General features: G+C 42.8%; 2 protein-coding genes across 4 annotated transcripts in view; one reads left to right on the top strand and one right to left on the bottom strand.

The window, feature by feature from the left end:
- si:ch1073-335m2.2 (msx2-interacting protein) overlaps positions 1-11,543 on the top strand; it is a 20,450-nt gene extending 8,907 nt beyond the window's left edge. For 2 of the 3 annotated variants that reach the window (XM_037777270.1, XM_037777290.1), the window contains exons 8-15: positions 100-213; positions 315-428; positions 537-637; positions 916-8,371; positions 8,640-8,708; positions 8,819-9,013; positions 9,102-9,260; positions 10,512-11,543. In XM_037777270.1, the coding sequence (XP_037633198.1) occupies positions 100-213; positions 315-428; positions 537-637; positions 916-8,371; positions 8,640-8,708; positions 8,819-9,013; positions 9,102-9,260; positions 10,512-10,643 (8,340 nt within the window). In that variant the 3' untranslated portion in view covers positions 10,644-11,543. The remainder of the gene's footprint in view (positions 1-99; positions 214-314; positions 429-536; positions 638-915; positions 8,372-8,639; positions 8,709-8,818; positions 9,014-9,101; positions 9,261-10,511) is intronic. The other variant, XM_037777280.1, reaches the window with a different exon arrangement.
- On the bottom strand, positions 11,544-19,948 carry prkar2ab (protein kinase, cAMP-dependent, regulatory, type II, alpha, B). The gene is made up of 11 exons (XM_037778078.1): positions 19,571-19,948; positions 19,127-19,162; positions 18,902-19,041; positions 15,548-15,654; positions 15,300-15,453; positions 15,107-15,208; positions 14,911-14,985; positions 14,286-14,351; positions 13,965-14,103; positions 12,946-13,109; positions 11,544-12,143 (listed from the first exon to the last, which is right to left on the bottom strand). Exons 1-10 carry the CDS (start codon positions 19,821-19,823, stop codon positions 12,985-12,987), a joined length of 1,197 nt encoding a protein of 398 aa, XP_037634006.1. The 5' UTR covers positions 19,824-19,948; the 3' UTR covers positions 11,544-12,143; positions 12,946-12,984.

Genomic DNA, 19,948 nt, shown 5'->3' with positions numbered 1-19,948 from the left:
TGTTTTTACAGTTAACAATAGTAACATTTCTGCTCTGTGTAGGTTTTCAATCTAATGTATTCTGTGTATATAATATGCATTTTCTCTTTCTCCTTGAAGCTTGGGTTTGGGAAGAGTATGCCCACAACGTGTGTTTGGCTTGACGGGTTGGCAACCAGTGTTACAGAGCAATACCTCACACGGCATTTCTGCCGCTATGGACATGTAGTTAAGGTAAGATGTTATATTTTTTCTTTCTAAAGATTTGCACCTTTTTAATTTAATGCTGTGTAGTTTTCAAAACTCTAAATGTATGTTTTTGTGCTTTTATTTAGGTTGTCTTTGATAGATTGAAAGGGATGGCCCTCATCTTGTACAACAACACAGATTTTGCTCAGGCAGCTGTAAGGGAGACCAAAGGTTGGAAGATTGGTGGCAATAAAATAAAGGTAAACAATAACAGTTATTGAGTTTATTAATGAAACATATTTTTCATGCGTGTATGTTTATGAATTTATGTGTGTTGACAACTTATTTTTTTTTAATAATTATGAAAGGTGGATTTTGCAAGTCAAGAGAGTCAGATGGCATTCTACCGATCTATGCAGACATCTGGTCAAGACATTAGAGACTTCTATGAAATTCCTACTGAACGACGGTAAATTGCTCATTGATTATTGCAAGTGATAATGTCCACAACAAAATATATTTTTCAAAGTGTCACAATTCTGTCAGTTAATAGAATGAGATTGCTATTTTGAACAGTTCTTTCAGAGGAAATTAACCCTAATAAAATATGTCTGATGTCAGGTAATCTTTAGAATCACAATTCCATTGGAAAATATTTAGGCACTTCTTAGTGCAGTTTTATAAATTGATAAATTATTTAGGTTAACAGAATTCATTCTCTTCCTATTCTCTCCATTCACTCGACAGAGAGGAACGCAGACCTCCATACCATGAATTTACAGCAGAAAGGGCTTACTATGAGAATATACGAACCCCTGGCATCTATCCAGAGGAAGCTCGAAGAGACTATGCTGCTCGAAGCAGAGAGCGTTTTCCTGAACTGGAACACTATCAGGGGGAACACTTTGACCCACGTTATGAAGATCCAAGAGACTACAGGGACTACAGAGACCCCTTTGAGCAAGACATCCGAAAATACACATATATTCAAAGAGAGCGAGAAAGAGAGCGAGAACGTTTTGAGGCTGACCGCAGCAGGTGGAGCCCTTCCCATCCAAGACGACCTGTTACTCCTACAGTATCGCCTTCACCATCTGAGCGTGCTCCCAGAGATTCAGAACGGCGTGTTTACAGCCAGTCCTCTGAGCGAAGTGGTAGTGTGAGCTCAATGTCACCACCACACTTTGACAAATCTGAAAAGACCCTGCTGGAAGTTGCCTCAAAGAGTGACAAGAGTGACAAAAGCAGCCAACCAGATCGTGTGGCAGGTGCTGAGAAAACCAAACGTGCAAAACGAAAAGAGAAAGGCGATAAAGACAAAGCTGAGAAGATTAAATCAAGGAAAGCAAAGGGGCAATCCCCATCCAACCCACTACCTGAAACAGAGCTTGAGACTGGTTTTGATGGAGGGTCTGGAAGAGGAAAGGGATCAGACCAGGACGCTCATGATAGGCAAAAATGTAAGGGGGATGGTGAATCTCTTACTGGAAGTCAGTTGGCAACTGCTCATCATGACTCTGTAAAAAGTGAAAGGTCTGAAATGAGTAAAGGTGAGAATTCAGACTTGGATGGAAAGAATCGACTCAAGAAACATCTAAAGCCTGATATTGGAAATGATGGGAAAGATTCATCAGCAGACTCAGATCGCCGTGCTGCAAGAAAAAGGCGCTTTGCTGATTCAGGTGGCAGGACTATTCGTCAGAAAAGAAGCAGGCATGAGGAGGAGGACGCTATTCCATCCTCTGACTTTGGCGCTAGTGCCACATATTTGAAGGAGTCGGATCCAGACAAAAACAAAGATTCACAGCGGAGAGATTCAAGACTCAAAACTGATAAAAGTGGCACTCAGAAGGATGGTCAAGAGGACCTTAGAGGACAAAGGGAGAAGTCAGAGGGATCTTTGGACCCACTAGAGTCAAAACGACATCCAGGGCACACTTCATCCAGGAGGTTTTCACATGAGGGGATTACAGACCAAAGCAGTATACGAGAACAAGAACACCATGCTGTTTTCAAATTTGGTGCTCAGAATGCCGACACTGACAAAAGTGTAAAGAACAAGGAAGACCATGTTGACATTGACCTCTCTCAGAGTTACCGCAAGCAAATGGAGCAAAATAGACGGTTGCACCAGCAGCAACAACAGCGCGAGTCTGACAAATCTGACAAACCAGGAAGTCCTCAAGGAAGTGAAACAGAGGACTTGGAACATCGCAGTCTTGTGCATGAAGTTGGTAAACCTCCTGAGGATGTCACAGATAATTTCCCGTCACACAAGCTAAAGAAACTAGACCAATTTGAAACTGATCCGGGAATTAAGAGGGAGCGTGTCTACAGGAGCTTTAGACAAAAAAGTGAAGATCCTGACTGGAACAACATCTCCTCTCCAGGACATCAGCACTACCCTCACCATGCAGATGAGGACTTTGTGGACCCTTCTCAGAAGGAGTTGAGTAGAAATGAGGAAAAGATTCACCCAGATCTGGAGTTATTAGTCAAAAGGACACATAACACACAGGTAAACAAGCCAAACACGCCTTTACTTACTGTGGAAGAAGAGCGACAAAAGAGATGGGAGAGCAGAGTAAAACAAGACTTGTTACCTGACCTGAACTTTCCTAGGACTCTAAGTAAAAACATTCACAATCGCAAGCGTTTGGAATATGGTGTTTGGCATGACTTGGAGCCTGGGGAAGTACGATCCGACTCTGAGGAGGACAGAGAGACCAAACCACACTCTCCCATGCCCTCCACATCTATGCCTTTTTCCGAGAGGCCAAGGGTTGACAGGTTTTCAGACCCCAAACTAGCACAGCTTGAAAGGAACAAATTCTACTCCTTTGCACTTGATCAAACCATCACGCCTGACACAAAGGCTCTGCTTGAACGTGCAAAATCTCTCTCATCTTCAAGAGAAGATAACTGGTCATTTTTGGATTATGATTCTCACTTTGCAGGTTTACGCAACAGAAAGGAGTCTGAGAAGGTAGAATCAGCACCACGACCTACGCCCTCCTGGTACATGAAAAAGAAAAAGATTCGAAGTGGATCTGAAGATAAACTTGATGACAGGAAGGAGGAGCCTAAGCTGGAGGAACCGGAACGCAGTGAGCTATTTGCCTCCCGCTTCCTTCACAGCCCTGTCTTTGAGCTGGACTCTAGGCGACTACAACACTTACGCAAACATGAAGAACCTGAGCATACACAAAACCAACAACCTGGTCAGCAAGGGTCAGTAGATGGTGAACTTGACACGGGGCCAGTTGTCCTTTTCCACAGTCGTTTTTTGGAACTCACACGACTGCAACAACAGAAGAATAAAGCCCCTCAGCTGCAAGAGGCAAAAGTTGACGCAGTGCTCACGGATGAGAATAAAGTGGAAAAAGCACCTGTTCAAGAGCAACAAGCTTTGCCGTCACCTGAAACAACAGAATCTATCATGGAGCCAGAAATTAAACCCATCAGTCCTGCTGAAGAGCTGATTTCTGAACCCCGACTCATATCTACTTCTATCGCCCATCTATCTGTGGTCAAGGACTTCCCTCCACCAGAAGAGAAATGTGTTGCGATAAATCTAGCCCCTGATCCATATACCCCTCTGTCTGTCATAAAGGAAGAAGTAAAAGAAGAGTTAAAAGAAAATGAACCTGTTGTACCCATGCACCACCCATTAACTGAGGTGTCATCTGATTCTGAACCTGCAACAATAGCAGCACCCGAACCCAGTTATTCAGTGGATGGATGTAAACCTTCTCCACCTGAAGTGAAATTGGAAATTATTACTGAGGATGTAAAACCCCTCTCTACAGAAATACCATGCCGTCGTGATTCTCGTGATGAGTTTGTTAGCATTTCAGAAGCAGAGCTGGAACCTGAGACAACACAACCAGAAGTGCCTGAGGCCCCTAGTCCTGTACCACCTAGTCTTCTAGAGGAAGAAAAAGAGACCCATTCTGTTTGGAAAGCAGTAGCAGAGCCTGAGGGAGAGAAGAAACCTCAAATTAGTAAAGTACAGATGCCCATTGATAATGACATAAATGAGGAGCCAGTCTCTCCTCAGAAAGAGCATAAAATAAAAAATAAGAAGTGCAAACAATCCCCTGCTCAAGTTGCTCCAGTTCCCGTCACATCTACCTCTGGTTCTGAGAAACAAGCAACACGCAAGAGTGAGCGCATTGACAAAGAGAAGCTGAAACGTGGATCATCCCCAAGAGCTGAATCAAAGTCCACAGGCAAATCTCCTATTCACGGATCAGAAACTGATATGTCAGAGCCGGGCATATCGGCAGGAAGAGCAAGACGAAGAAATGTTAAATCTGTGTATGCCACTCCAGTTGAAGATGATGCGCCAGTTCGTTCTGGAAAGGAAATTACAGAGTCACCGCGCTCTGCACGAAAGCGAGGTACAGACAAAGATGCAACACAACAACAAAATATCGAACAAGATCCACCTGCTCCAACCCCTGCAAATAAACGGGGCCGTCCTCCCAAGAATCGCAGACAAGGCGACGAGAGTTCAACAGTTAAAGTAGAAAAATCAAAAATGGACAACAAAGACACAGATTCAAATGAATCAGAAGGAGGGGAACGAATTCCAAGAGTGGCAAAAGGTAAAACCTCCCCTCATGGCACAAAGGGTTCATTAAATCCAATGTTCACAGTCCTAGGATCTGGATCAACAAGGAAGGGGGAAAAGACTGAGGTGGCTGAGGATGATGATCAGGAAATGGATTTCACAGATGAAGATCCTCTGGCTTTGCAAGAGTCATCAAGTTCATGTAAAGAAGATCCATCAATAAAAGCTGACCAAAAAAAAGAGGAGAAAGACAAACAAGGAAGAGAATTGGGCAGAGATAAAGATGTTTTCCATGAAAAGGCTTGTGAAGAAAAATCAAATGGAAAAGATGCAGATTCCCCAGTCTTAGAAGACAAACCCACCTTGGAAAAAGACAGGAGTGTTAGAGGAAAAACCAAGCTGACAAGGACTCCCAAGTCTCCTGTTCTCAAGAACCTCAAAATCAGACTAAATGTGACAGAGGTGAAAGATCTTCTTCAGTTAGGAGATGATGAACTTGGGAATCAAGAGGATTCTTCAAAAAAGTTAAGACCTGGCGACCACAGTGATCATGTTTCAAAGTGTCCTGATGCCAACAAAGAAGGCTCCAACAATGAAGAAAAGGAAAATGACACTTTGGAAAAAAAGGAGCTCCTGGAATCACCAAAAAGCTTAATTTCACAGGCGCTGGAATTGGAGCAGGCTGTGGAGAACATTGCTAAACTTACAGATCCAACTTTTCCAACAGAACCACCGACGCCGCCTGTCCCGCAAACAGAAGTAAAAAGTGACCCAGAAGAAGAAAAATCTTCTAATCCTGCTAGTGAGACAGAACTCATGGCTGCTATTGACTCGATAACTGCAGAAGATGGAACTGTAACCTTAACCCAAGCACCTCCACCGAGTGCTGATGTAGGTCCAGAACCTGAGATACAAGACTTGATTCCGCCTGCCAAGGAAGATGAACCTGAAACAAATACACCTGCTATACAGGAAGAACCTGTGTTCCCTACCACACCCAAAAAGGGCACCAAGGGAAGACCTAAAACACCAAAACGTTCTAAAGGCCAAAAGCAAGTAAGAAAAGATTTAAAAGAAGGACCCTCAATAAGTGAGGAATTGACAACTCCTTTAGCAGATAGCCCACCTTCCGGTGTAAAGACTGTTCCTGCAACAACTCCATCAGCAGCAACTCCATCAGCAACAACTCCATCAGCAGCAACTCCATCAGCAGCAACTCCATCAGCAGCAACTGCTGCGGTTATTACTCCTACTACGTGGAAGCCAGAACCTGAGCCTTTAACTGTCAAGGCTACAGATGTAAACGCAGAGGCAGAGTCATCTTCTGAGGAACAGATTCAACATCTTAAATCTGTTAACCCCCAGTCTAAGAGTCAAATATGCCCGAAGCCTCAACACGTGCCACCTGAGTCCATCTCCCCTTCCCTTTCTCCACCAACTAACAGGCCAAATATCAGACCCATTCAAACAAGTAGAATTCCTGTTTCTCCACCAGATTGGCACCACCAGTCTAAAGATACAGGAGTCTCCTCTTCACCTCTCATGCCGTTGGCATCCAAGGAAAACCAGCCTTTACCCTCAGACTCTGACAACATGGATACTGATCATGGCACAAGTGACTTGAGACAGATTCTTATGAAACACAAAAATATTTCATTGCCAGGAAGTAGTTCTATTCCGAGTAATCTACCCACTCTGCGAGATCAGAACCTCTCTGAAAGTAATACCCCATCAGCTGTTGTGCCAAATAAGTCACCGCTACCCAGTAGTGGAATGGCAGCTCATCCAGCTCCATCTATCATTCGACCTCCAGCCTCACTACCATCTACTGAGACAAAGTCTGTGATCTCTGTTATTGCATCCACTGCAACCTCTGTTATCAGTCGTGTTTGCAACCCTCCTGAGCCCGAGGACAAAGTAAGCATGAACATTGGAAATTCCTGTGTGGACATGACTCTACCCAAAACAACCTATAGGCCCAGCAAAGATGATACTGGATCATACCATGGGCCATCTGGCGATGGCGGGGGAAGTGCTGCGCGCTTCATTGTTGAGAGCCCTACTCTTGTTACAGGAGCTTGTCCAGGTCTGAGAGTTCATACATCTGAAGGAGTGGTAGTATTGAGCCACTCGGGCCAGAAAACAGAGGGACCACAGCGGATTAGTGCAAAAATAAGTCAGATCCCACAAGCATCAGCAGGTGACATGGAATCTCAACAGTTGGTATCCATGCCCCAGATAAAACAGGAAATGTATGGTCATTCTCATTTAGGTCTTCAAAAAGGGCCTTCATTGCAGACAGATCATGGGCATCCTGGTAAGACGCAGTCAACTTTGTCTTCTATTAAACAAGAAAGCACTGGTTTGGAAAAGATGGAATCTACTTACCAATCTGGACCTCAAGGTGTAGTGAAGCGTCTCACACAGGGTAACCAGCAAGTCATGAGTTACCATCAAGAGTACATGCCAATAAAACATCAAAAGAAAATGGACAGTGCTGATCCTCACAGTACAGATGGAGCTAAACCACCTTGGACCTCCGCTATAAGTCCTGCAATAAGCCCCCATTTGCCCTCACCACCTAGCAACCATGTAGGTTTTGTTACAGCGGCTGGTGACAGAGCTCCCTCCCATATCAGTGGTATCAAACAGGAACCGCGATCCCCTCGCAAGTCGGGTCATCCACACTCTCCATTTACCAAGGTGTCCTCACCCGTAGGCTCCTCGTCACCCAAGGGCATACCAGTGATGTTATCCACTGGCCTTCCTGCCATGCAACAGTTTATTACTGGTGTACATCACCAAGAGCAGTCGGTTATCATGCCAACTCACAGTGTGCCTGGAGGCTTGGGACGGATGTCTCCCCACCGTGTTACCCAGTCAATTCCAGTGGGGCATCTTGTCCAAGGAGACGTTCGGGTCAATACTCCACCTCTCTCTGTGATGAGCTATGGGATGCATAGTGAGCCTCTTGCCTCTCCCTGGTCGGGTCAGATGCAGTCACGGCCCACCTCACCCCAGGCTGTTGGCAGAGACAAGGTTCTCAAGGTGAACCCCGGTTCTTTGAGGGGTCATGAGGGGGAGCAAGAAGAAACCAGACGCTTCCACCAGACTCCAGGAAGACAATCTACTGCACAGTTAAAACAGGAGGCTATGCAGTCAGATCCTCGCGGGCCTCTGCGGAGTAATGTCCAGTTAGAAACTTACATGGCACAAAGAGACATGCGTGTGCTCTTGCACCAGCAGGGAGAGCGTTTGGCCACAGACCCTCATTCTGGACACATTCAAGAGACTCTTCCCTCCTCTTCAGCGCCTCCCAGCCTACCATTATCCTTGTCTCCAAGAGCACATGTTTTGCCAAAAGGTGTGTCTGAGAAGGATATAACAAAGCCATTAGAGGCAAAGAGGCCACACTCTCCTCTTCCTAAAGATGGTATGATGGGGATCAGACAGTCTGGGCAAGCAATGGCATCTCCCCAGAGAGTTCAGCTAATGCCACCAGGACCCAGTGGCTCATTCCAAGAGTACTCAGGGATGTACTCAAACCCAAGAGGCATCCATTCTCAAATACCAGAGGTGTCTCCTGTTGGACTTAACCAGCCAGCACTGAACGTCACACCAACCATGGTGAGTTCCCTGCACTTAACACTCCATTTTAGTAGGTACACCTAGCTAAAAGTAATGCAGTCTAATAAACAGTCCTGCAATAAATACTACCATCTTTGTTGAAGCTGTTGATTAAACTTCATGGTCATTCTTAATGCTGCTGTTTGTGGTGATAATCGGGATGGACAATAATAAACTGGCCAACTGAGTATATATGCGAAGGTGGGTTGATGTCTTCATGTTAGAGAGACTGTTCATGACACATTACACTATTGTTTCAAATCCCTAGGGTGCAGACCTCCAGACAAAACCAGATGGCAAGATGACGCAGCCTGTTAATATGGTGCAGTTGCTCACGGTAAGACGTAACTCATCACAGCAGTTTAAATTGTGTTCAGGGTAATTGGTCCGAACATGACCTGGCTTTGTCTGACACACTTGTCTTTGTTTTGTCTCACATATAAACAGAAATACCCTATTGTGTGGCAAGGCCTGCTGGCACTGAAGAACGACACAGCTGCAGTCCAGTTGCATTTCGTCTGCGGCAACAAAGCCTTGGCTCATCGATCACTGCCTCTACAAGAAGGAGGCGCATTGCTTAGGATTGTCCAGAGAATGAGACTAGAGGCTTCACAATTGGAGAGTGTAGCCCGAAGAATGACGGTATGTGTCTTTTGTCTCACTCCCATTGAGTAATTTTTCTGTTTCATTAAATGGGAGTCTAACAACATTTAAATTTTTCCGTCTACAGGGGGACACTGACTTCTGTCTTCTCCTCGCTCTGCCATGTGGACGAGATCAAGACGATGTCCTAAACCAAACTCAAGCTCTTAAGGCCGCTTTCATCCAATACCTGCAGGCAAAGTTGGCTGCTGGTATCATCAATATCCCCAACCCAGGTTCCAATCAGGTGAGACTGTTTATAAGGGCTGGGGGAAAAAATCAATTCAACTATGTATCGCTATTTGTTTTTTAAGATTTTGAAATTGATTTTTTTAATGCTAGAATTTGCTTCATTTGAGTATGCGGAGGAGGAAGTTACCGCTTTTTTTGTTGCTTTACATACATTTAAGTATGGAAACACTTTGGGTTTCACACATTGCCAGGAAAAGCAGAGCTAGACATCATGGCTAAAGCTGCATGCTAACTCTGTCATGGACAGGAAATGTTATCATACTGCGTTAACGTGCGGTCAAGCCAGCCGTCACTCGCATCTCCATAGTCAAATCGGCTGACTTTACAACTGTAGAGCACCCATATACTGACATTTATGTTAAATGCATTCAAACGGCCCCGATGGAGCTGACCATGGATGTATAAAGAGAACGGAGCTAACGGGAGAGCTAGCAACAGACTCGGCGAAGTTAGCGGAGTTACGTCAAGTTTTCAAAATAAGGTGTTAATAAAGGGAACTGTATATACCAAATACATATATGGAAATAAGATTGATTGATTATATTCACTAGAAGTATAAAGCATTACATGACCCCTATAAATTATAAAGAAAATACCACTAATTTGTGAAGGAAATGTCTTTATTCTTTGATTTTTGGGTTGCTGGATTTTTGTTTTTACAAATAATTCTTGACAATGACTGATATATTTGACTTCAGAACATCTCTGACCACATACATGTTGAAAATCAAATATTTTTACTGTATTAATTTAGATTTTTCAAAACTTTGAAAAAAAAATGTCCAAAGTAAAAGTCCCTAGAAGTGTGTGATTCAACTTTTCCCCATGGTCTAGTGTTAAAAAAGTTAACAAAAATCGCAGTAAATCGTAATATCGAATCACAAAAATTAAAAAATCAAAATACATATTGATACGGCACCCAAGTATCGTGACATTATCGAGTCATGAGATAGGTGTATCGTCCCAGTCCTACTGTTTATGTGTACAGGATTTTCGTCTCTGTAATCTGTTTTCATGTTTTTTTATTTTTGAAAGTTTAATAATGATTTTATGAAAAGAGATTCTTTTAACTAAAGTGACATGTATGTCTCCTTTAAAATTATTATCTTTTTTCTGTGTGTTTTCTTTTCATTCACATGACCAGAAGTATACTCTTTATACTTTATGAAACACCCCTCTGGTATCAAATCGGTTGGATTTCTCTGTAACTTCATATGTGTAATTGATGTTTTCTTTGTTTTTCCAGCCTGCCTATGTGCTACAGATTTTCCCACCATGCGAATTTTCAGAGAGCCACTTATCCCAGCTCGCCCCCGACCTTCTCAACAGGATCTCCAGCATCTCACCACACCTCATGATTGTCATCACCTCTGTGTAACCTCCACTGCTGGGAACCGTACCATCCATGGATGTTCTTGCTGATGAGCCTCAGGAAACCAGAGGAATACTGAATGAGAACTTATTTTTTTTTCCTGGACACAATGGGAATGTGTAGGATATACCCTATCAACGCTTTTTTCAGTCTTTTTCTTTTGTCTGGTATTTTTGTCCTTCTCAAAAGAACTCAGGGATGGACCAAACCAGAATCAGTCTTATTTGACCATTTCTCTGCTGTATTTCTATTTATTGGAGTTTTATTTTAATGTTCGAAGATGCTCTGAAGAAAATAATCAGGATGTTTGATGAACAACAATGAGTGACTATCTGGGTGGCCTTTTTTTCTTTCATCTGTCTTTTATTAATTGTCATATTCATTTCTTCACAAGAGTGGATCATGGAAGCTGTTGCACCGCAACGGCAAAAAAAGACATTTCAACATGTAATTTTAAATGATTATGTACAGACTTCCTCGCCCAGGCTTTCTTTTAGAGGGCGAAGAATTAGGTGTAAAACCATGGAGACCCTGTAGAGGACCATGTTCGTTTAACAGCTCCTTTAAATCCACCAGCTCTGCTCATCTTCTCACAATACTGAAGCGGTCACACTTCTGGCGCCTGCCTTTGCATTGAACAAGCTACATTATGATTTGGGAGTTTTTGAATACAGGACTTGTAAATATTTTAAATATTTAAACTTTGACAATGGAACTTGGACAACTGAACAGAGACTTGAACTCTGGGACAAACCAGGACGCAGAGTGTGGAAATTTAGATGGATATCCTTGATTTTTGGGTGTAAATACTTGTAACACAAGAAGGTTGGCAAACTCTCCCGTGGAGTCTGCTGATGGCACTTCATATTTTGTAACTCAAATAAAACAAACTCCAGAAAACTTGAATATTTAAGATATAATCCTTTATTTTTTTATGTCATGTGTGTTATTTGTCAAGAGTCTTCATTTTTAATGAGCTAAACTTTGATGCATGATTTCCTTCACTTAATACTCAAGACATGTTATTAAAACCACGGTTAGATTTCATACCATACAACAAAGGTTTAAGTAAACAGAAGGGCTGTTAACAGTTTGCTGAGTTTAAATGTAAAATGGTATAGCACTTTATTATTAAATAATCATACGGTGATTGACCAGCACAATAACATGAATTATGTGTAGGTGAATTGACAATTATAAAACATTTTACATATAATTTGGAATCGAAATTAAATTGTACCTCAGTTGCATTTGTTCATATATGAAAACAAATGCATTTATTTAGTTTAGTTCAAATGTATTTGATCTTGATGGGTCAGGAACACCACCGATTTTACCCATCAGTCTGTATACAGATCTTGATGAGTACTACTACATGTGTGGAAAAAGTTTACTTTTGTGGCTCCAGAGGGAGCTGCGTGAAATCTGATATATTGCCTCAAGTGATGTCACTCGAGTCAGCATCAGTTTTAGTCTTAAGACTACAAGTTTGAAAATGAAAAAGATCTGTGAGGCGTTAGAAATGAGTGATGTGGGCGCCTGGGTTAGCTCAGTTGGTAGAGCGGGCGTCCATGTATCAAGGCTTGGTCCTGACCGTGGCGGCCCGGGTTCGAATCCGGCCTGTGGCCCTTTCCGCATCCACTCTCTCTCTCTCCCCCCTTTCAAGACTCTATCCACTGTCCTCTCAATAAAAATGGAAAATGCCCCCAAAAAAATAACTTTAAAAAAAAAAAAGAAATGAGTGATGTTACCAGAACTCTGTAGCCTGCTGCTCATCTCTGCATGAGGATACATTAGCTGCTAATAGAATAACACACCTAAATCTCCTAACTGAGCAGGATGCATTATGGATAATGTAAGTGCTTTGACAAGGAAGAAGAAAGCATGGACTAAAAATGACGATGCTATGTTCCAAATCACATACTTTTACACTACAGCTGCCCTTACAAAGTATGTACTGTTGCCTACAGTATAGATACAACTATGACACACTACTTCCTCATAACATTGCCCCTTGAACTTTGACCCTCTTGCTCATATATCTGCTGTGCAGAGGATTGTGGGTCAGAATAGTCAGAAAAGTATGATGGCTTGCATACTGTAAAATACAACCAGATGTACTGTATTAGGACATCCTGGTATTTTTGACATACTAATTATGTTTTGGCATACTAAATATTGTTTTAGTATCACGCACATGATATCTGCTGCATTCATTTTGCTATATTATTTCAAACTGACCGACAGTGTTACAGGAGTAGAATACATGATACTGAATATAAAAGAGAAGGCTGTGTGTTACATTTACCTCAAGGGGGAGTTCACTATGTACTTAAAATGACATGTCCTAGTGTTTCACAGCTACACTGGAGCCAAAAAGTGCCACCCGCTGGTCTTCGTACTGGGAAATGTTCCTCTTCATGATGTCCATACAAGGTCCCAGCAAACGCTCAAACGCCTGGATGTCAATTACTGAAAGAAATAGAAAGTAAATCAAGATTATGTCATCCCATTGCAGGCTTCTGTGTTCCTGTCTAACAGATGGGAGTATGAAGTTTCCAAAAAAATGACTGAAGCCGTCTAAAGACAGTTGAAATTGGTGCAAATAGTGATGTAACAGACAGCCTGGAATTTAAGACAGTGCTGGGATTTACATTTAAGTCTTGCCATTATTGGGATCCACTACACACCTCTGTTGTCGAGGATCAATATGATGTCAAACTGGAGGTTAAAAGGAAAACAAACAGTGTATTGGGAGGATATTTAAATAATGAGGATCAGTGGATGTAATGTTTTTAATCACAGTGAAATGGCAGCTATCCAGATTAATTGTATTGATTTGTCCAACCTGCTTCTGTCGAAATTTAACCTCTGTAATCCACTGCAAACTGAACAGCTTTAGTCTTTTACTACTGCTTAATTGAAATTGGAAATCAAGACAAAAGTGTGAGAGTTGGAAAAACTGTGATACTGACGATGACGATGATGATGATGATGATGATGGGAGAGCTGAGCTCTGATAGGGTGCGATTTAAATGTCTGGAGGCGGAGCTCAGTTCTGGTGTTGTATAAATACTGTTTGAATTTCACTCTGTGGTCATACACATTGCTTATTTTAATATTTGGTCAGGTAGTGTGCCTCTTGACCCTGACGGTTTGTGTTGTTAACAAGTAGGAGCACCTGATAAAACGGCAACAAGCTGTGTGCGGATCATGACTTACTGCCTTTGCTCTCGTCTCCGCTGCACTACCCCTCCTACACTCACAAACCTAAGATGACTTTGCTGCTACTCCCGACAAAAAGAACAACAAACACTGGTGTTTTACCTAAACATTTGGTTTCTCCCACAGCGTAAACTGATGCTGCACGAGGTTTGTTGGTGACCAGAGCCAGCTCCCCGAAATACTGGCCTCTAGAGCAGCGTGCCACCTCCACCTCTGTGTTATCCTGCTGGCCTGCCTTCGTCTGTAACACACACATAAAGGAACCGGTGAGTGCTGCAGTCATTTAGTAGATAAACATCACACATTACCAGACATAAAAAAACAAAAAAATGTTGTCTACGTAATGGAAAAAACGAGCAATCAAATTCACAGATAAAATCGTTTTAAAGAGGCAACTAAAATAGATTCAGTACTAATACTCACTTTGCTGTTTATCGTTATCTTCACCTCTCCGGATTCCACGATGTAGAAACAGTCGGCCTCCTCCCCCTGCACGTACAGAGAGCAGCAGAAACACCACATTTATTAAGTCCAACTAGGGCTGGGCGATATGACCAAAATGTTCTATCTCAATCTAGGTAATTTCATATCTCGATAACAATATATATAATCACGATATAGTATGTTTTCTGGTAATTCAATAATTAAATACATAGTCTATATGGAATAACCGCATGGTAAAGTCTATTTTTGTATACTTGTGTGTCAATTAAATACTTGAAAATTATGTATTTTCTCATTTAAATAAGAACTTTATTGCATACATATTTCCTTCTACACACTGCGTATAATATGGAGTAAATAGATTAAGACAATAGTTTTATTTAATTACACTGGGGTATTCCTATAATTCTTAGCAAATCAGAGAAATATGAGTTAATATGTGCTTGTTATTATCAATTTAGACGACATAATTGTGTATCACGATATCTCGTCATTTGATTTCATCACGATACAATTCCATTGAAAGACGATAAATTATCATATTGAATTTTCGCCCACTCATAAGTCTAACCTGTTATTGATTAACACAACAACAACACTATACCTGCGTTATTAAGCGCTCTCCATCTTTGAACCCTCGTGCTCCCAAAACATCCACAATCTTCATCCTCTCAGACAGCTTTGTGAAAAGAAAATGAAGCATGATGACACAACAAATACACTGCTGACTAACCTGAAGTATAAGATGACTAAATATCCACTTATTCTACTATTATCTTCTTTGTGTTTCTAATACAAACCTCAAGACACTTCAGAAGGGGAACACACTCGATGAAGGCCTCATACATCCTCCTCTTCTTCGCATTATTTCTAACAATCAGTCTGTGAAATGTGGCTCGATCCTGAAAGAGCACCAAACCAAAAACGTGTTATTATTATTTTAGCCTCAATTCTACTTCTTTATTCAAGATCATCCTCCTTTGTGGGACTCACCAGGCCCCACAGGGCACCTTCCTCTGTAGCGACGATTGTGGCAGCTCGCGGCGTGTTGTACATGAGAGCCAGCTCACCAAAACTGCCCTTATTGTCATACTTTCCAACGCACACGCTCACTCCGTCCTTCTGCACAAAAATATCATACACACCCCTAGAGAGGATATGACACACAGACGGGGGAGTAGAGGTTATTATAAGACGATAGTTACAACATTATAAAAAACATTAAGAAATCTGTCACTCACTTCTGTATGACATAGAAATTGTCTCCGTCCTCTCCTTGGTCTATGATGTGCTCCTGAGGTTGGACCAGCACCTCGAACATGGCGTCCAACACCTCAGAGAACTGCTCCTGGAGGACATTAGGTGAGGGAAGTTTATTTGTACAGCACCTTTCAAGTCCTTTACATACAAGATATAAAACATTAAGACGAGATATAATAGTAGAATAATACACTAAGTTTTTAAAATAGTGCAATGAAATAGAAGATAAAAATAAGTGGAGTAAAATAGAACAAACAGGAGGAAAACGTTGTGGTGCAGCTACAGTGCAGTGTAAGATATGAATTAGTATCGTGGCAAACCAGAGGAACAGCCAAGTCAATCCAGCGCGTGGGGGCAGGATCAGGTTGGAGGAGGTGATAGAGGGATTGTTTTATCCAGATCAGGTGTTGCAGCCATTTGGCACATGGCATTGGTCACACCTGCAGCCCATCAGGTCATCAGGGGAGGCATTTGTTCACTAAGGCCCTGTTTACACTTATACAGATATTTAACAAAACTGATATTTTCCCCTCCGTTTAAAAAACTTCCAAGTAGCAGAGGACCAATCAGGCAACACCGCTTGGGCTTCAACCAAGAGGCTGGTGCAGGAAAACCAAGCGGATCTCCCTTACTACTGGAGATAATAGTGGTCCCCAGCAGAGGTAACCGCAATGTCTCATCTTTCTGCCCGACCCCTCAGGATAGACAAACAGCCCCACCTTGAGAGAAGGCTGAAGGCCAAAGTCCCTGGACGGGAGGAGTCCTTAGTTAAAGGTTGACCCCAACCCCTTTCCCCTGAATTCTTTGTTAAAAGGACACTTTATGTCTCTGAGTCTCCTATTCTATTGGGGATCTTATCCCCGAGTCCCCTGGGTTTCCACGGTATTCACAAATTGTATTTAAATACATGTTATTCCTATGGTCTAAGACAGTCCAAAAAAATATTAGCAAACATGAACAACTCTCTCCCAAATCCAAAACTAGAGTGCTAAAACTCAAACTAGTGATGTCATCGGGTATAGATTTTCTAGATGACACTGACACATTTTCTGTTTCACAATGTGAACACTAGAATAGAATAAAGTTCATTTGGGTATAAAAAAAGAAAAACTTTCTGTTTCCCATTCATCGTCTATGGAGCAGCTCCAGACTTTACACCCTATGACATCACAAGTTTGAGACTTACTTCTCTGGTTTCTGGCTTTGAGAGAGAGGAGCTCATGTTCACTAATATTGATTGAACTTTCCTCGGCCATGGAAATAACATATTGAAATTCTTAATTTAGTTGGTGTTCCTCCTGCAAAACTGAAAAGTCTTCAGCCTCGATTTAAAAGAGGGGAGAGTTTGAGTAGAGTTTGTTCCTGATGTGTGGAGCATAACAACCAAATGCTGCTTCTCCATGTGTGAGTTTGGGGACAGTAAGCAGAGCAGCAGAAACCATTCAGTGCTTTGTAATCTGTAAATCATTGTTTGACAAACACAGGAAGCCAGTTTAAAAAAAAACTTTTGTAGTGAGGACTCTGGCAGCAGCAGTCAGAACAAGCTATCTGATGTTTTTTATACACTCACATTAGGTGCCTCTGTGACCAATTTGAGTTTTAGACCTATAGAGTGAGGACATTTTTGGAAAGTGAGGACATTTTTGCCGCTCCTCAATTCTTCAAAGGCCTGTTTGAGGGTTCAGACTTAGTTTTAAGGTTCAGATCAGAATTAGGATTAGGTTAGGGGACTATAATAATGACTCAGAGTCAAAGACACTTTGTTTGTGTACTTGAAATAGATACACCACTTGCAGAGGTTAAAGAGGAAACGTCCATCGTCTAAATGTCCAGAGTCTCCAGCCCTCGCCACTTTGGTCACCTTAACAATGGTCCTTCGAGCCAGAGATCAGGACACCCTAACAGAAATATGAGTGAGGATAACCAAGGCCAAGCCTACTCCTGTGGACCTTATAATGTGCCTGAGTCCACTGGCCTACACCAGCAACTTGGAGCCAGAGATGCTTTACAGTCTGATAATGGAGCCAGACTTAAAACGGCATCATTAGGCCTTGGGAGAGGAAAGGGGAGATCAGCCCCCACCTACTTAAAAGACTATATACCAGATGCAACAGGCTGGCAGCACAGGGGCAGAGAGCAGCCTACCTGCTCTCGGACTGCAAGAGATGGACGAGAGGGGAGCAGTTCCCGACATAGCTCCTCCTCCTACTCTTATAAGAGCAGATGCTCTTATCAGTCCCTGAGAGACGCTACACAAAGGGCTATGCTGGAGGAGAGGCTTAAAGGTATGGAGCTGGATGAGCTCTATAAACAGCAGCATGAGGAAGAAGAAGCGGAAACTTATTGCAGGTCATTTGATGACCAAGCTGGTAATGACTCAAGCCAAAGTTCCTGTTCTGCTCACCACCTGACCCACCGACTGCCGAGTCTTCAGTCGCCGACTGCCGAGTCTTCAGTCGCCGGCTGCCCTACCTGGCCTCAAGACCCCATGTTCATCTCCCAGCAGGGTCCTGCCACCATGGTCCTGTCGCCTCTGTCAACCATGGTTGTCCTCCAGAGGGGTTCTGCCACCTCTCCCGAGGGGTCCCGCCTCTGTCAAGATCTTCATCCTCCTGAGTGATATGGCTTCTGTCTCCGTCCTGCTGCCGTTGCCGACCTCCACAGGGGCTCTATCTATCATCCATCTCCTCCTAAACACGTCACACCGAATATATGCTCCTGATGGCGCTGCAGGATGCAACACTGAACATTATGTACCACAATCACAAGCTCAAGGTGACGATGTATCATGAACAGGTTCAAAACTGCAAGCAGTTTTTGGGGGTGGCAACGTTGGAAAGTCTTTCATGTCTGCTTACATCCCAAATGAGCTCTGAGAGCAGCCACTGGCTCACCTGTGCCTAGTTGCCTCTGAACTAGGCACAGGTGAGCCCAATCAGCACACAATCAGCGCTCCTATAACTAGGAGGACTGCCCTGCTAACAACCAGACCTGATCCCCTGTCTTCGAGTATCAAGCATACTTGATATAGATACACCACTTGAGGTTAAAGGGGAAACACATTGAAATAAAGTCTTCTTTGGGGGAATTTCCTGGCTCTCTCTCCCTAATTGTGGTTGCCTCACATCCATGGCCTAAATGTCCCGAGTCTCCAGCCCTCGCCACTTTGGTCACCTTAACACTTAGTCTAGATAATAGTTACTCTTTTTGTAAGGAAAATAACTGCCAAACATGTTTCAGCCCGGTCTGGGCTGGGCTCGGGACTAAATTTGACATTCAAATTTAGTCTAAAAAAGAAAACCGTCACCATCAGAGGGACAACCAGTGTGTTGTACCTGCTCCAGTGTTTTAAACAGTAAAATGTCTCTGCACGCATCCTGAAGTCGACGACGCTGCTCGTCCGTTTTGGGATAAACGAGCCGAGGCTCTGCGTCATCGTCCTCGTCGTCATCGGGGTTGTACGCCTCTGCACAAACTGCAGCGGGACAAAAACAAATGAAATACTCCTCCGTGGTCGACATGAATTAATATTCATCACACATATTGTTCCAGTTACTGACCTGAAACTCTGCGGTTGTATTTACAGGCGGTGGACTCTGCAGAGAGACACAGAGGTGGACATATTAGACTAGATTTCACAGGAAGCTCCCATCATACATTATTATAGTTCCTGTGACATGTATGTGATGTTGTTTTTAAATATGCACAGTGAATTGCTTGAGTTAATGAGTGAAGTTTTGTACCACATCTGCTAGTTGTAGGTGGAGCGGACAGTTTTTTTAGCCAGCGTTTTGTTCACATGGACGTTTGCCTGACTGTGACCTTGTAGGTCAAAACTTTGCATCAAAACAACATTGCAAATTTCAGGTTCTCAATGTCCTTTGTGTGATTTTGACACCATTTGGGGTTTGAAACATCCACAAAATGTCATTTCTTAAAGTTACATCTTTCCTTTGGAGAACATGAAGCAGAAAACAAACACAAAATGATGTAATAATACTCACTAACAGTGTCTTCCTCCTCCTCCTCTTCGTCGTCCTTCTTGGACTTATTTGACTTTGTCTCAAAGGTCACTCCTTTCCGTGCATGTTTGGCGCTGCGTTTCTTGGCTCTCTGGTCGTTTCTTTGGCCCTCCAGAAGTCGTGTAAAGTGCTGAACCGCAAATTCAACCAAGTCTGGCGGCCCGCGGCGAAGCACCTCCACCGTGTATCCCTGCAGCAGCTCTTTCAGACCAGCCGGTATCTCCACATTACCCATCGTACGGGTTCAGAGGTCACGGGTTGGAGTTAGATAGTTCACAAATCTAAATATCAAATATTTTGATTTGAAATATCAACTCTAAGCGTCAGCAAACAAACATACTTCTGCACGGAGCAAACTGA

This window comes from Sebastes umbrosus, chromosome 1 (genome assembly GCF_015220745.1).
Source record: "Sebastes umbrosus isolate fSebUmb1 chromosome 1, fSebUmb1.pri, whole genome shotgun sequence".
Taxonomy (NCBI): Eukaryota; Metazoa; Chordata; class Actinopteri; order Perciformes; family Sebastidae; genus Sebastes; species Sebastes umbrosus.
Note: the sequence above shows the minus strand (reverse complement) of the source record. Positions and strands in the feature narration are given on the sequence as shown.

Coding starts and splice junctions, on each gene's coding strand:
- prkar2ab (XM_037778078.1), bottom strand. CDS start 19,823: ATGGGTAATGTGGAGATACCGGCTGGTCTGAAAGAGCTGCTGCAGGGA. Junction 19,042..19,126: donor ATACAACCGCAGAGTTTCAG/GTCAGTAACTGG, acceptor GTCCCGCTGCAG/TTTGTGCAGAGGCGTACAAC. Junction 15,454..15,547: donor AATTTCTATGTCATACAGAA/GTGAGTGACAGA, acceptor TATCCTCTCTAG/GGGTGTGTATGATATTTTTG.